This window comes from Strix aluco, chromosome 3, assembly GCF_031877795.1.
Source record: "Strix aluco isolate bStrAlu1 chromosome 3, bStrAlu1.hap1, whole genome shotgun sequence".
Taxonomy (NCBI): domain Eukaryota; kingdom Metazoa; phylum Chordata; class Aves; order Strigiformes; family Strigidae; genus Strix; species Strix aluco.
Genome location: NC_133933.1, coordinates 129,014,111 through 129,031,002, shown reverse-complemented (window position 1 = coordinate 129,031,002; position 16,892 = coordinate 129,014,111). Strand labels below are relative to the sequence as shown.

Below are 16,892 nucleotides of genomic sequence, written 5' to 3'. Positions count from 1 at the left end.
ACTGCCTTGAGGAGGTGATTTTGATGGATTCCTCCTCTATCTAAACCCTCCTGCAAATGAGCATTAAAAGAAGCTTCCAGGGGGTACATCCTGTTAGCACGCTGCTTCTGGAAATCCAGGTTTTTCCTTGCTGAAGTCACTCCCTTTTTTTGCTTTTAATACATAAGCCACTTTGACACCTTGGCCACCTCTTCCAGCCTACCTCACGGGGATGTTTGGATGTTCAATCAGTTCAGGTTCATGCAGCTTTTGGAGGATATGAAGCAATATATATATTATTATTTTATTCACACACAAAAATAAATGTCTTCTTAAACAAATAACTGTGATCTTTTATTGTTACTAACAGTAATTTTCTCAGTGGTTTTGACTCAAGGCTCATGAGCCATGCAATCTTTTTAAACAAGTCTGTGCAGACTCACATATTCCCATGTGATTTGGAAATGGGAATAGCTAAAAAGCAAGTTTTGATGATGATATTAAAGTATTCAGGATAACAAGAGTGAAAATTGAGAGTGAAGAACTGTACAAGCAACCCTTGATAGTGATTGGACAAAATGGCAATCAATAAACACCTCCAGTATTGCAAACTTCATATGTATGTGTATATATAAATATATATATACACCTGACTTCATAAACACAGTGATGGGATCTGAACTATCTCTACTCAGAAACAAGATTTAGGGTGTTATATAGATTTGTTTTGAAAACATCAGACCTGTGTTCAATAGCAGTCAGAAAAGTCAATTAAATGTCCTGTATTATTCAGTAGTACAGATATAGCCATGAGTGCTATAGTGCTAAAAATGCAAAACCAAGGTGTTTTTCATTGTTTCCTCCAATAGTTACAGATGTACAATCAACTTCTTTCTCCCATCACAATTAGTCATGGAGGCAAGAAGTCCATTTTTTTGGAGTCTATTTCATACATCTATCTTGAAAAGATGTAAGGCAACACAGGAATGATTTCATCCAGGTGCATTAGAAAAACCTTAGGAGTTTCCCCACGGCACTGGAAACTATTTTTAAGCAATTTAATTGATCCTCATGTCTCTGAATTTGGAGCTGTATCAACCAAAGAAAGAGATACTCCTTCCCCACAACTGTAGCCTTGTTTTTTGTTTTGTTTTTTTTTTTTTGTTTTGTTTTTTTGTTTTTTTTTTTTTTTTTGTATCTAAAGAGTCTAAAAAGAACCCCAATCAAAACCACAAAGGAAATGCAGGATTCAAAAAGGTCAAATTAACACAGAGGTTTCGCAGCATTTAGTTCCTTTTTCTTGTCTTAACTTCCCCATTAAAACCTTGACAGGACTTATTAATCTGAAGAGGAGATGTCCCATTTTTCTCTGTTATTTTGCAAATATCCTGCACAAGGTTTCTATAAACTGTATTTGTGCAAGAAAAAAGATCTCTTGACTTCTGCAGCTTTGGGTCTGTCAAATGAGGCTAGATCCCTTTCTTCTGAATCAACATCTACAACAGGACTGTACTCTGTAAGTGTTAAATGACACCAAAGAGCTACATATTCCATGTACTTCTGTGGCTTCTTGGCTTAGACAGAAAAGGCCTGAGGATATAGCAGTAACTCATGTTTGAGGCTGCCTTGAGTAATCTGCCTGACTGGAGTAATCTTATTTATATTAGCAACTAAAATGTCCAGGGGCAGTTTTCTGGTGAAGTGGAAGACTACTCACCAGATGTCCTTGCCTCCAAAATAAGATTGTTGCATTCAAGATGTGTACCAAGAGCTGTCCCTGGTCTGTGCTAACCCCTGAACCATGCCCAAGATTTGTTCAGGAGCTGACTAACTGACCCACTCCTAAGCTACAACAAAGATCCTGATAACATTTAGACATCAGGCTAATCATTTAGCAAACATGTCTCACTGCCCATAAACTGGTCCTGTTCAGCTCACTACTACAGACACTGCTGATCTTCTCTCCATCCCTCACGTTCCTCCTGCAAGAAAATGTCTGGCATTAGATCCAGGTAAATTCAGGACAGACTGTGCCTCAGATTACCTTCTTGTTCCAACAAAACACATTTCTAGTGTTTGTCATAGAGGTGTTACTCCAAACAGAGTGGTCTGTCTCTAGATGCTGGACCTCGCATCCATCAAGGTCTTTTGTTTCACCCCAGCAGCCACCCTCACTGCCATATGTAGGTAACTTCAGGCTCATTGTCCCATTTTTGCCCAATTTCTATGGAGCCCCTTGAGTCTCCATCTCACCTCTGCACTCCCCCTGTCCCCTGAGTGGAGCCTGGGTTTGGTCTCATGTCAGATGGCTCACAGCTCTCCTGTGTTGCTTGCTCGACAGCGTTCTGCTTCTCCCACACCAGTTTGCTGGCTTTTCTCTCTCATGCATTGATGACAGAGAGTTCTTCCTAGGAAGTTCCTCATCCCGTGTCTGTTGAGAACTTCCCTACTAGGAAACCTTTGGTTTTTCCCTTGGAGAGCTGGCAGGAAGGAAGCTGCACCTAAACTCCTTGATAGTGCAGCTATGGTAGAAGCCAGATCATAGAAAAGAGATCTCTTGATTGATGCACACATTCCAAAGCTAATGCAGGACCTCAGAAAATCTTATCCTTGATCATCTGATGAATGAAACAGCTTTCAAAATGATTGAGATAGGTACTTTCAAAAAATTTGCTGATCAGTGACTTCTTCCCCTCACAGCTCTCTTTCACAGCAGGGAGACAGATTGGAGATGGTCCCATGGCTGATCTTGGACAAACACTTCAGTCACTAGGACTAGAGATCCTGCACTGAAATCTAGTATCATGCATGAGCAGCCTCTATCCAGTGGTCCCTCAAGGGTAACGAACATTGTGTACCTTCCGCCCACAGTCATTTTCACTGCGTCCGCAAATGTCTGTGCCTCCCACCATCATCTTTTCCTTGCACTTAAGTTTTGGACAGGGGAACTTAACAACACTGCTTGCTGCCACCTGGTTTTTAACTCCTAGACCATAGGAGATTTCCACTAAATTAATTCTCCCCTTCTGTTCTGGCAGATTGGCTGGCTGTCAGTTGTAATTCAAAGCAGGGACTCTTCTTCAGGTCCAAAGACATTTGCGCTCCTTGCCCTGCAGCCCAGAAAACTGTGGCAATTTCCCAAACTGAAAAGGCAAACAACAAACTAACAAACCCCCTGAAGGAACAGTGAGACAGAGAGATAAATTTACTCTTTCTGGATGGCGAATTGCCGTTTCTTCACAAGGACAGGTCCCATACAAAATCCCCATTCAGTCCTTTGCGACCAGGTCAAATATTAACTCTAAACAGAGACCTCAGGATCAACAGCTTCCCATCAGTAACAGACCTACTGCTTTCTCTGCATGCTGGTGACTGTTTGCCAGCATCTTCTCCTGGTGCTCCAGGAGAAGGAAGAAGTAGGACACCTCACTCAGGCTCCCTTTCCCCAGAGTCAGTCTTCAAGGGGGCTGGTTTTGCCCCAGGTGTATTTACCTTTCCATGGAGGGAGCCTGAACCTGGGACAAGTATTGCTTCCACTCTCCAGCTGGAGCTGGAAGAGGGAGGTGAGGAGGATGGAGCTGTTCCCCCGTTCCTTCTCTCTCCCCGACATTGTTTGGTTCCAAAGAGCATTGAACAACGTGTGACAGTGGGGGCTGACCCCAGCAGGGTTTGCTCAGCAACCTCACTCCCCAAAACAAACATCCCTGCTGCTCATGCCACCTGCGACAGGCAGGAGGAGAATTATGCAAGGAGTAGACAAGCACATTTTCCTTTTCCATTAATGCCTGTTATTTTTTCAAAGAAACTCCACTCTTGATGGTTTCCTTATGGCTGGCCATGTTTTATGATCATGGACTGCCCCTTTCTTTCCCTCTTTTTGGCCATGCTCTGTTTTCAGAAATAAAACTGAGGGTGCGTGTGGATGGGGTGCCTGTCTGAAACATTGAGCAGGTGCACAGAGTGGTTTGGGTTGTGGGGTTGCATCGATGTTCTAGCTCACAGATCAGAAATCAGACAGCTGGTCAATATTCCCTATGGTTTGCTTAAAATAAATTTTCAGCACACACACAGAGACACAGAGTGTTTTAATATAAAAGACTGGCTCCTCAAAACTTCATTTTCCATGTTCAGGGGGAAAACAGAGGAGAGATGAAGGAGGATTCCTTCCTCATCCTCTGCCTGAAGCAAAAGAAGGCAGCAACACAGTACACAACACGAGGTACAAATGATTTCACCTTCTGTACCCTCATCTCCGCAGAGGATGTTGGTGAAGACACCAACTATAAAGGCAAGAGACCATTTAAGAACCTGTGCCTCTGCCTCAACAATGTGTGCAAAAATGCATGGCTCTTCCCTAGATCACCACTGCCCACCCCAGTTCTCACGGCTCCCTGGAAGAGGACCGAAGCTCCATTTTTGCATCACGTTCCCTAAGAACTTCATCACAGCAACTCACCACTGGCAGTCTGGGAGGCGCAAAGAGAGGGAGGTGTGGGCATGATGCCCCCAGGCATCTTCTGGGTGTTGTGCCCATCACATGAGACAGAGACATGAGGCTTCCCCTCCTTCCCTTGGACCTCAGGGGCCATGGTAATGCTGCCAGTTCTATCTGTCCTGCCAACATTACACAGCTGCCCAACCTGCTGAGCAGGGACAAATGTTCATGAAGCATGGAGGGGAATTTGTCCACTTTGCCACCTGCATCCTCTTGCCCCTCCTCAACCTCCTCATCTGCCCTCCACTGTAAAGAAGATTTTTGCTTGTTTCTATAATCCTAGTCCTGACATAGCAAGCTAATGTGTTTTTTTTCACAAACTGAAGCACCCGCTTCATGCCCTACACCCAATTTGTAGCAGCCAATTTACCAGACACAGACCTCTCTGCCCTCTGCGTGCAGACATAGCTCACCTCCTGCTGCTATTCTCCATCGCTTCAGTTTGCTACTCTCATTGAAGCAGTAAAAAATTAAGCACCCTCATGACTTGATTTCATTAATGATTCTTGGCTTATACTGATTCTCTGAAAAAAAACTCTGCGCTTGTGTTTGCCAAGACTTATATATCTCAGGAGTGGCATTTCTTGGAGACAAGCACAAGTATTAAGTGCTGCACAAAGCTCTGGTGACGCTTCCTCTGGTCCATCTTATATATGGCAAGTCCTACACATGCATTAAAAAAATGTTCAGATTTCACGCATGAAAAAAATTTTCAGCTTTTTTTTTTCAGATACAGAGAAAGGTTACCCGGTGATAAGAGGTGTGGAAACATCACATGCAAGTAGGTTTTGTATATTGAATGTACAAAATCAGAAAGAGAGATGTGAGTCTTTTCATAACCACATCAGGAAGGTGACTAACAACAAGGGAAAATGTTGTTAAAACCACATCATTTTGGGCAAAGAATGAGTCGGTTTAGACTCTCCACAATGGCTAGACTTTGGAAGAAGGTTCAAAACATCAGAGTAGGTATGGGAATGCAGTGCCTGTAACAGCAGCAAGTAACATGACCTCACTGTTTTCAGGACAGAGCTTAGGTGACTGCTGAAAGGGAATTGGGATGAAAAGTCCTGTGATAGCATGGCACAACCCACAGTGGTGTCCCTTTCACTCCTTTCTGTCTAATGGCTGCTTCTTCAAGGTTTGGAACAAATCCATGCCTGAAGTCACAAATATAAGATGCAGAGAGTAACTGAGCTCTGAACCATGAAGAACAATTGGGAGACTGGAGCTCCTATAATATCTGCTGATTTCATAGCCAGGAGGGGTAATATCCACAACCCTTTCACCCCTACCCTGCCTTCTTCAGTTGCAGCCCTGCAACTCCGATCCAAGCAAGGACTGAAGCTCTGATCCTTTGCTGCATTCAAGGAGGAGAGTCTGTTGCCTCCTTGGTTCATGCAATCTTGCAGGCTTTTGCTACACTCACTGTGCCTCGTGGCTGGGGGGAGGATAGGCTGTCACAAGACCATGGCCAAGAGCCATGAAGCATCAGCAGATTCTCATCATTTACAGTACTGCGGATCACAGGAACCCACCTCCCTCCTCCTCCAATCCTGTGTCCTTCCCGGGTGCAGCCCACCAGCTGGCACAGGCCATGCAAGCACAGAGTGATTTGGTCATTGCTCAGGTCAGGCATCTTCAAATGGGTTAGGTTGCAACATCCTCATACATCACCAGTCTCTATAGTAATAGGGCAATGAACTCACTGTTCTTCAGACAACCACTTCTCCGCCCCCCTGGTTCTCTGCACTGCTTCATCCCAGAGCCTTTATAAGTAGAGGGACTAACCATCTTCTGCCTTGATCATCAGCTTCTGTCCGTCTTCAAGTATCTTCATACCTGCAAAGGCTATCCTACTACCAGCTGGCAGTCATGAGAATCCTTTTCTTTCTCGTTGCTGTTCTCTTCTTCCTCTTCCAGGCTGCTCCAGGTAAGGTTGAAAACAGATGAGGTAAAGGCTGAAAGGGTGCATGTGCAGAGAAGTCTGTTAGAGACCAGTGCTGAGGTTCAGATTACCTCTGTGCTCTTGGACTCCACGACTTTCATATTAGAAGCCCCCTTCCTTAGTCATAGTCCTAATCTTGAAGCTATTGAGTTGAGGTCCTTGATAGGCTTCCTGATGGTCTCTTTCTAGCATCTTACGTTACAGTCACATGGTGACATGATGGGAAAAAAGATGCTTCTGTGTATTGAGGTAATTCTTAGGCTCATACTTAAGATGCAACCCTGCAATGTGAGAGCTTTCTCTTCTCATGTCTGCACCCACACCTCCTGACTGTGTATTCTAGAGGAAGAGACCTATATTTTTGGAAAAAAAAAGTAGTTGTGACTGTGGGTTTTTGCATGAAGTCTCTATTGTCCATGTGCATTAAGTGGGTTTAGAGCACATGCATCATTCCAGGGTGTTTGGGGGACTTCAGAGAAGTTTAAGCTATCTCCATCCTTGCTTTGGTTTGCAGTAGATTCAAATTCGTAGCTACTTTCCTAAACCAGCAAATGTCTACTCAAAGAAGAAATGTAGAACCACTTAGTCAAAAGCAGGCACTTGTAAGGAGCTTTAGATAAAGCCTGTACTACAGGCTTCTGGATTGCTTTCTTGGACTTTTCCTATTTTATGCATCACAAAAAGTATTCTCTATTTCAAAACAAACCCCGGAGATGGCTGCAGGCCTGGTGCAATTCCGGTAGAACGTCTGTGAAAGGACAACAAGTTACCTTATATCTTTTCATAAAGACTTACACACAGAGAAGATCCATAATACTACAGGGCTTTTTAATTTAGGAGACAAGGGAAACCAAGGTCTAATGATGTCTTTAAAATCAGCTGAGTGAAATTAGCAACACACAATCCTTGAATAATATGTCATTAAGAGAAAAGACTTGAGAACCACTAGGACAAATTGGTTGAAATGTGGTAGATCTAATATAGAATAAAGCTTGCACGCCTTTCAAGTTAAGGAGAGTCCGGTTTGATGACAGGTGTGGCTTGAGCTAGGCACAGAGAGTACTGGGTGAGATGATCGGGTTTGTGCTTAGCAAGAAGTTGGGGCAGCTGATGAGGACCTCTTCTGCCTTTTAAGTCACAGATATACAAGGCTACAGGTGATATAAGAGATCCACTGAAATAATACAAAAATAACACAATCTGAATCTGAAGTTGAGCATCACAGTGGGAATAAATAATGTTTGGCCTGGAAATACTCTGAACCTGAACTTGGGGCCAGACTTTCACCTGGGATAAACCCAGGAATATCCCCCCGATGATGATGGAGCTGCAGTCTTTGTCACCACCTGAACATTTGGCCCTTCAGTGCTGAACATACAGGCACTCTAAAATCGTCATAGCATCTAGCTAAACCATATACAGTACTAGTGTCAACAGTCATTGACTTTATGGTGTATATTTAAGTGTATAAATATTTTAGTTGGGCAAATGTTAGTCCCATTGATTTGGCTGTGATTAAGATTTATCTTTTCTGAAGTTTTATGCCATCTATATTAGCCATACCATATTTCACACGGTAACACAGTGCGCAGGTTTCCTGTGAGCACGCCGCTCATGCTCACAACGCTCAATGCTTCCTGTGAAGAAGCTCTTCAAAGTAGGAGATAAAGATTATGAGTTGCAAATATGCTTTACATTAGCTGAAACTTGAACTGAAAATTTGAAGAAACTCAGAACATTTTTATTTGAATATCATCACTTTTTTTTTTCTGAGAGTAATGTGAGATTAATTTTAAAAATACATTTTTCTGTGTTTCCTATGGCTTTTTCATATAACACAGTATTTCTGTGTGTAACTGGAATGACAAGCACATGTCTCCAGAAGAGATGCTAGGGAAGCAGACTGTTATCTTCGGGTCACTATGAATCAGGTAGACTGTTTCTCCAGGCTGTAATGGAGAGATGCTAGCATTACAGCTTGCTCTTCTGGTTAGTTTGCATTTCATAGGGATGTAAAGGCCTTAAGAAGGTGTGATCAGGTTACCCCAGTCACAAACCAGGCACCGTGACAGGAAACCAAATACCATGCCCGATAAATCCAATGCTCTGTCTTGACAAATAAACACGAATTTTTCCTTGGGTTTTTTTTGCAGCTTACAGCCAGGAAGCTGCTGACACCTTAGCATGCCGTCAAAACCGGGGGTCCTGCTCGTTTGTTGCATGCTCGGCTCCTCTGGTTGACATTGGGACCTGCCGTGGTGGGAAGCTGAAATGCTGCAAATGGTAAGATGAATTCCTCCAGAGAAACATCACTTCACCAAGAGAAAATAGACTTACTGGGCTTTTCCCCTTTCGGCATACAACAGGCCACCTTCTCCAGCTCTCTACGTCCTCCAAAAAAACCCCTCTAATTACTGGAGTTTGTGGCTGGTAACAAAAAGGTGGAGCCTTGTGGTGTCAAAAACGCCAGTCTGCTTTCTCTGAAAAACCACAGGGAGAAGTTGATGATGAGCAGAGAGGAACCTGGAGTTTGCACATCTAATATTGCTAATAAATTATCACATAGCACGAATAACTTTTTCCAGCGTGAGTCTGCTACCAGGGCAGAACTAGCTCATGCTCAAACTCTGCCTCTACTAAGCAGAGTGGACACAACTGACTTGAGACAGCTCTGAGGGCGCTCCCTCAATCCACACAGGCAGTAGCATGGAGCTTCACACTACCAAAAAAACCCACTTATCAGCACAGAATAACCATTAAACAAGTCAGGATTCATTGCAGGGTGCAGTTTTCCATCTCAGTTACTTAATCTAGCGCAAAGTGCCAGATATTAGAATAAAGTGCCACAGGACATTTTCTACCCTCTAGGTGGGAACACTCCAACATGTTTTCATCAGCACCAGTAAAAAAGCATCTGCATTTGTAGGAGATATCCCATGCGGGGTGATGCTGTAATATGCCATGGTCCAGTTCTGCAGTTGGTGACATTTCATACCATACATGTTGGTTTTTTTTTTTTTTTAAATTTGCGTTTTTATTTAATCTAATTAGGTTTCTGTGAAACACCATGCCGGAAGATGCACAAAAAGTAGAAGCTTTGTCACTCTTTTTCATAGAAAAAGGGCATGGAGGGCATGGAGGAAAGAGAGAAGATCAGCCAGTTTGTCCAGTGTAGCTCTTTATTCCTAAACTAGTTTTATTCTTAGAAGATACCCTGGCAGGTATTCTGGGTCATCAGCAGCTGCAGCCGAATAGCTGTGGTGTGTACTGAGTGGTGACATCCACATCCTCCATTTTATCTGGGTTGTCTTATGGCCAAAAACACAGGTCAGCATTCCAGATCATAAGGATCTCCGCTAATCTTTAACCCCATATGTTACCTTATGTCTACAGTAGTCTGAGATGGCAAGGTATAATTTACTTGTTTGATGGACTAGCTGAGCACCTGACTTTTCTTTGCAGGACACCCAGTTCCTAAAACTGACACCTCACTGACCACATAGACAAGAACTCTGGGCATCTGAGACACCTCTCATCTTTTGACAACAATGGATCCCAGCCCCAGTGAAAGCCTGGGAAGCCTTTCCCATGGGGGTGAAGACCCTTAGGAGCACAAGAAGATCTGAGGAGGAGTTCTTGTACCCTGATAAAGAGATTTGCAGCTTCTAATAAAAGCAAGCCACTGTGAAACCACATTGCTGATATTTGCTCATGTATGTCAGGACGGTTTTTGCTGTTCTTATTTTCTATAAAAATCAACCTGTAAATGAAGTTTATTTAACTAAATTAAGTTAATTTAAGTGCATGTGTCGTTGAGTCCTGTTAAATCGCTCTGCAGAGTGTCTGTGTTGCGGTGATTTGTGTGGCAACATATATAAGGGTAAATCAAAAAGCAGTAGAGGCCATTCCCTCTGCCATCCCAGTCCACGGCACCAGGCTGGGGTTCAGGAGACAGGCTCAGTCCTCTGCTCCTCTACAGGGCTGTGTTTGCTATCCCAACCTGGAGTGCTGGGAATGGCAACGCAGAGAAACTCCAGGGTGGCAGAAGACCAACTTCTTTAGGTCTTGAAACATCCTCACCATATTCATGTCATTCTGCTCCTGCTGCCTTTATTTAGTCCAGACTAGCATCATATTAATGGAATTTTGCTTCTCTGGATTCTAAACTAATCAGACTATTTATCACTACGCTAAGCTGTCTGTTTGCGTGTCCATCAGCCTGGAGTTTCATCAGCTGCTGTTGCAAGGTATAGATGCATCCCCTGCCTCCTTGCCCTATCCCTAACGCCCTAGAGTGCTAATGCGAAGGCCAAAAGGATTTGAGATAAGGGATGACTAAGAATATCCATGCTCTCCATGCCACGAGCTGCTATGGATGGTTTTAGGACTGCCATGGGTCCTGAACATGGTTAGTTTGTGCCAGATTTCTACCAGCCTAATCACAGTGGGTTTGGAGAAGTTATTCTGGACTGTTACTGGTCAACCTAATAATGGACAGGACCAGGCCATATTTGTGTCCATACAGCAGTTTCGTTTCTTCTGCTCTTCATGAATAAGTTTACCACAAGGCACATCTGAAGCTGACCCCAAGTGAGATGAGAGCCAGATCCTACAGAAAAACACACACCAAGACAATTCCTCACAGGTATAAGGATCAAACACAAGTCTGTGTTTATTAAAATTTATTGAGATATGTAGACTATGAAATACAAACATCATCTGAGCAGTCAGTGTCTCTTGGAGACATTGTCTTTTAGTGTTATTCACATTATTGTTAACTTTAAAAGAAAAAGAAAATAATTAATATCTGTTCTGAAGGCCAAAGGAACAGCTCTGCATCCTCTCATGGGGGTCTCATGATCTCTCTCAGATAGATGTTGGTGGCCACAATATAGTTTCAACAAAAAACATTTTAGAAAAATTAGAAATATTGGTCTTTTCTAGGTGGTTCAAGAACTGCTTTGGAGTTTCTTCAGGTCATTAATTTTGTTTGTGGAGGAGTTTTTTTCTTTCAATTCTTGTTCATGCTTTGGTGTGTGCTTGTGTGTGTTAAAGGCATATATTCAGCTCAAAATTCCAGATTTTCCAATAGGATGATGCATCTCTTAAATTGCCAGAAGCTCTGCTCAGCCCATCTGAGATGCCAACAGTCACTAATCATACTGCAAAAAAGGAAAGAAACTTTCAGATTTTGTACTTATAACCAGGAAAGGATTTGAATAAAAAGCACAGAAGGGATTGAATGAGCACCAAGAGCTGATATTCCTGGGTAAGTCATCAGTGCTTAGTAGGATATTCACAGTCCTGCTGCTGCTGAATTTTAATCATAAATTGCCTTTCTATTTTACTTAATAATGAATTGCCCTGTCTCTGTACCTGAAGCTTCCTATTCATCTTGAAATCTCTGGTATGGAGAGGAATTTCAGATGCTCATGCTATGTTTTTAACATCTCTGCTATTAATATTAAACAAGGTTTAAATAAGATCCCCCAGAAATAAAACTAGCCACAGTATCTTACAGCAAAAAGAAGCAGAAAATGAAATATTAGAATCAGTGGAGGCAGAGTGTAAATTTTCATAGATGTTCATTTCTGCAGTTTCATATTGGAGTAAAGATACAGGTTGAAACTAAGGATTCCTGTAAGGAAATCAAGAAAAAAATACGATTTAATGATTTGGTTTTGTCTAAAAGGGAAGAATTATGGAACTGTAGAAAACATCTTCCAGAACAACATGACTTTCAGGTTGTTCTTCTGACTGTGAGACCTGTCAGACTTTGCAGTGTGGAACAGACATGTTTCCTATGAACCTGAACTAAATGTCCCCAGTCTCCAGACAGAGTTCACACTGAGAGACGTGTCCTCTGAAGCCAGTATTATTCATCATGAGCAGTTTGAACCAGCTAATGGGAATGGCAGAAAAAAGAGTTCATTTCTAGCTAGTTATTTATCTCTGCCAAAGAGATTTGACTGGGATCTTTCCCAGGAGGCACTCGAGTTACATCATTAATGGTACAGAGGGAGCTGGTGAGGAAATCCTCAGGAAATCCTATATCTGAGTGTGCAGAGTCTCTGCTCCCTTGCCAGCTTGCACTAGAGGAGTTTTACATTGGAAGGGCAGTGTGAAAGTTAATAATAAACCCCATTCCCCCCAGAAACACCTGATCTTCATCAAATCTGTAACTCACCACAGTCCGACAGCAAGGGACCCCTTGCTGGCAGCGTCCAAAGGACCTCATGTTGGGTAGAGGACAGTGGTTGGTGGAACAGGTACCCCCAGCTTGTTTGCATTGCACATCGTTACTAGGTGCACGCATGAAACCTGCACATAAGAAAAAAAAAAAAAAAAAAAAGCCAGAGTCTTGCTTTTCCTTCTGAAAGAAGACTAAGAACAAGATAGGGTTATAGTGTGACAGCAATAGTCTAGTCTGCCTGCAGGCTGCCCCAACCTGTACCATTAAATTCCCTTATTTTCCAAAGCAGGAGGGTTCAGTGCATCCAATGGACCCAGCTGGCATCTGTTCACTGCTAAAGTGTGCCCAACGTGCTGGCAGTGCTAGCTGGTGTGGGATGAAAGGGACTAAACCCCATTTTATTTCCATTTCTATTTTAGGTTCTTCATACTCACAATCTTCCCTCTGCATTTCCTTTGATTTTGTGTAGCTCTTACCTAAAGTGCCTTGGAGCACAAAAAGAAGAACAGCAAAGAAAAGGGAAAAGATCTTCATGACTGAAATCAGTGCCACCAAATACAGCAGCTACTAAGAAAAAAACAGAAAGAGATCATGCATTTGTCCTGCATTTGTCATTACCGGATCAAACACTACAACATATAAACTGCATTTTATTAATAAAAATTGCCATTTATGCAATGAAATAAATGTTCTAGATTAAATCCATTGAAGTACCACTTTCAGAGGAAAGGTGTGCTTGAAAGCACATTGCATGAAATCAAGAAAATGTATTTATGCCTATAAAATTTAGAAGAATGAGATTAATATCATGGATGTCTTTCCATCACCTGCAAAGACAGCCTACACCAGCTCCAGCGAAGACTCCTATATTTGAATCCCATGGATAATAAACACTCAGCAGCTTTAATTATTTGAATAATAGTAATTTTTGTAGCTTACAAGCCAGTAGTAATTCCTTTACAGAAAAATCTAAGGAGCCATCTACCTCTATAATGTGTGCCAGCTGAAAGCCTCGAAGTATCTCTCCACCATCGTTTCTTGCTGCAGATTCCAATTAACTTTTGAAAATAATACAAACTACTATAATCATTCAGAATCACCATTATTGACTATAACAATCAGCCAAATGCATTACTGAAATACCAAGCATTATACGTTTCAGTAGTTTATGAGAATTTAATTAAGCTGCAAAATTATATTTCTTGGAACAATGGATTTCTGTTTTAGAGAAGAAAAGAATATGATCACAAAGGTATGTATTTTTCTCCTTATCAGTTGAAAATGGTGTGGAAACTCTACACCTTCAGCTCACCCTCGAGGACTTCAGGAGAGGCAGCAGAGTGCCCAGTCTGTCCTACCTGGTTCCTCTCAATGGGGAGCTTCACGGAGTGATGTCTTTCCCCAAAACAACTGTCTTTATATATTCCTGTTGATCACAGAGCTGCCACAGACCAACTGGCCAAGGACATGGACTTCTCACAGCGATTCCCAGCAGCTGAAATGTCACTTCCCAGCAGCTGATGAGAAATGGTGACCACTCATGAACTCCCTCCCCTTCCTATGGCAAATGAGCTGGCTCTTCCAAAAAACACCTTACACCACCCTGGTTTGTGTACAACACATTGATCCATCGTGGGCTGTGAAAAAAAATCCTAGGACATGCACTGAAAACTGCGGGTTTGGCTCCAGTGGGGACCTAGTTCTACAGGGCTGTCCCATGGCCACGGTGCCTGCTGATGGCTGCAGAAAGGTCCTCTCTGAAACCTGGAGATACCTACCACAGCACCTAAACAGCTACACTGGGGAAGCTCAGTTTTTGCACTAGACTTTAAAAAAATAAAAAGCTCTTGGTAGGTCTTGGGGGCTGTAGATAACGTCTTGAGAGCAAAGAGGAGTTGAGTGCCCAGCGTAGTTTGAGCAGTCCTTTTACAGCAGAAGAGCACTCTTATCTGTGCACAAAGAATATTTTCATTTTCATGTATTTACTACATCTGGATTCTACCCATTGCAGAGGAAATAACTGTTGTTGGAATAATTAAAGTTTCAGGGAGGGACTCACTTCCACGCACCCGCTTGCTGGGTGGCCAAAGGAACCAACCTCCACAAAACATATTTTGATCAAACCTGTGCCCCCAGAGGATTTACACCAGAGAGGCTGACGGCAGCACTGGTATCTCCTGGACCCTGAACCCATCCAGGGGAGCCCAGAAAAAGATGTTGTGTTTTGTCTGCCATGCTACTAAGTCTAGAAAACAACCCAACAGCCTTGTACTCCAAACAGCCATCCAGACAACATCCATCTACCCAGGTCACCTGCCTCCCAGAAGAGGGCAATGAAGAGCTAATGCTGAAATATCACTCCAGCAGCCTTCTTCAGTCAAGTACGTAAATTATTCTGACAGCAGGGGTTTATGGATTTTCCTCTTAATTATACCGATGTCTTCTGATTCCCAGCATTGATATGTTAGTGAATTATGTTTTCTGACAGTCCAACTTCAACGCCCTCAATGTTTGGCAATCTGCTGTGGACTCCTGCAACGGTCCAGAAGCCAGTCCTTGATCTGAAAATCATATTGAGCTTAATAGGTGACAGAAGCAGGTCCGGGGAGGAGTGTGGGGTTTTTTTGCCTCAGCAGCTGGAGACAGCCAACAATGAGCACCTGGGGAGGTGGGACACATTTACTTCCTTTTAGAAATCATCAGTCTCTGTGTCACAGGAGCCTGAAATCCTGTTTACTTAGGCCCAAGTGATATGATAGGAAAAACCCAAACAGGTGCTTTAACCACCCAGAAAGGAACAGCTATTTTAAATCCCATTCCTGTATAATTTACTTGATGGAACATGTCTATGTGCTTTACAGTAGGGAGGAGCATTCGTCCTATTGTTTGGGTTTGTTTTTTTCTTTTTTAAAAAATTACTTAGGCAATCAAATGATGAAATGTAAAGAGGCAGAAATAAACACTGTGAATATTAAATCCATAAATGTGTTCCTAGAGGCATAGAGCTCTGAACTGAGCTTTTGGGGTTTGTCAATCAGTTACCTCCTGAAAAGGATCTTGAAAGAGGATAAAATGACTCTTTCCCCCTGTTTCCCCCTTTGTGCCTGTGCCACCTGTCCAAAGTGGTGCAAAACAGACTAAAGGTCAAATACGAATGAAGACTGGGATAAGATCTTCAACTAATTCATTATATCTGTTGTTATACTTGATGGTAAACTTACTTCAAATTTCTTAAATATGGTAATTGAACTATCTGTTATTTTAATTACAGTATACTGTTATTGGCTCTAAATATTGTTTTGGCTGCTCAAGCTCTCCAAAGTGATACATTTCCTTAACCTGTTTCTTGGCAATTAAACATGTGTAATAAAAGAATGAATATTGCATATCAATTAATATTGTATACTGAAAACATTTTGACAGCTGTATGTCTTAGTTTCCTTTCTCTGCAGTACTGCAAAGGATACTGTGTGGAGCCCTAAATATCATGTTCTGCTTTTAGACAGAGAACATGTGCAGGCACACACAAACACACATATATATGCATTTGCATGCCTGAGTACTTATATATTTATAATATATAAATGTTCTAAGAGAAATAAAAGCTGAATTTTCTAAACTGCTTTGTATTTTATCTTAGCTGAAGAATATGTGAATAGAAAAGTATAATCCAGATACTCTAATCTGTGGTTTACTCAGGAATAGTCAGGCTATTAATTTCACTAATTGTTTATTTAAAGTTACACCTATTCTATACTGACGGCATTTCTTACTCTCACATTTCTCTACAGTTATAGAAAATCCACACTACTAACTATATATATTTATAATATCTTTAATATGAACACGTGGAAGGAATCTTCTAAATCCCAGCTGGCTTTTTATCACTCAGCATGCCACAGACTCCTGTCTCTGTGAATATCCAGAATTCTTTTGTTCACACTTAGACAAGTACCACCTGAGATGCCCTTGTGTCCCCCACCCTCCCCGGCTGCTCCAGCAAGGCTTAGTCTCTTCTCTCCTGACCTTGTCCACCAGCCTCAGGTGGAGGTCTGAGACAGTCCAGAGCACCACAAGTTGCTCTAAATGCTGGTGTAAAGGCAACTAAATTAAACTCTCTGTGCCTATATATCACCTATGTCTTGCTGCAGCTTACCTCTGATGGTGGGATGTCCTCAGCCAACCTGAAGCCATAGGATCCTTCACCTTCTCTTTGCCATCCTCTTCCTCCAGTGTCCTCTGTGCAGGTGACAGGAAGGGCTGACAGACCTTTGGTA

General features: G+C 42.3%; 2 protein-coding genes across 3 annotated transcripts; one reads left to right on the top strand and one right to left on the bottom strand.

Moving 5' to 3' along the window:
- Positions 1-6,247: 6,247 nt before the first annotated feature.
- On the top strand, positions 6,248-10,117 carry LOC141921484 (gallinacin-9). Of its 2 annotated transcripts, XM_074820261.1 has the most exons (3): positions 6,248-6,407; positions 8,576-8,705; positions 9,885-10,117. In XM_074820261.1, exons 1-3 carry the CDS (start codon positions 6,350-6,352, stop codon positions 9,898-9,900), a joined length of 204 nt encoding a protein of 67 aa, XP_074676362.1. In that variant the 5' UTR covers positions 6,248-6,349; the 3' UTR covers positions 9,901-10,117. The 2 variants fall into 2 exon arrangements, with proteins under 2 accessions (XP_074676362.1, XP_074676363.1); XM_074820262.1 differs by lacking the exon at positions 9,885-10,117 and having other exon boundaries at positions 8,576-8,709.
- A 2,119-nt stretch (positions 10,118-12,236) lies between these two features.
- On the bottom strand, positions 12,237-13,997 carry LOC141921640 (gallinacin-8-like). The gene is made up of 4 exons (XM_074820563.1): positions 13,928-13,997; positions 13,092-13,179; positions 12,530-12,743; positions 12,237-12,324 (listed from the first exon to the last, which is right to left on the bottom strand). The coding sequence occupies exons 2-4, from the start codon at positions 13,147-13,149 to the stop codon at positions 12,237-12,239; spliced, it is 360 nt and encodes a 119-aa protein (XP_074676664.1). The 5' UTR covers positions 13,150-13,179; positions 13,928-13,997.
- Between the last annotated feature and the right edge of the window lie 2,895 nt (positions 13,998-16,892).

Bases quoted from the DNA above. Each gene is read 5' to 3' on its own strand.
- LOC141921640 (XM_074820563.1), bottom strand. From the start codon at position 13,149: ATGAAGATCTTTTCCCTTTTCTTTGCTGTTCTTCTTTTTGTGCTCCAA. The intron at 12,744-13,091 runs GTAAGAGCTACA...TCTTATGTGCAG, and splicing joins TGTGCTCCAAGGCACTTTAG to GTTTCATGCGTGCACCTAGT. The intron at 12,325-12,529 runs GTAAAACTCCTC...CATTCCCATTAG, and splicing joins TTTCACACTGCCCTTCCAAT to CTGGTTCAAACTGCTCATGA.
- LOC141921484 (XM_074820261.1), top strand. From the start codon at position 6,350: ATGAGAATCCTTTTCTTTCTCGTTGCTGTTCTCTTCTTCCTCTTCCAG. The intron at 6,408-8,575 runs GTAAGGTTGAAA...TTTTTTTTGCAG, and splicing joins CCTCTTCCAGGCTGCTCCAG to CTTACAGCCAGGAAGCTGCT.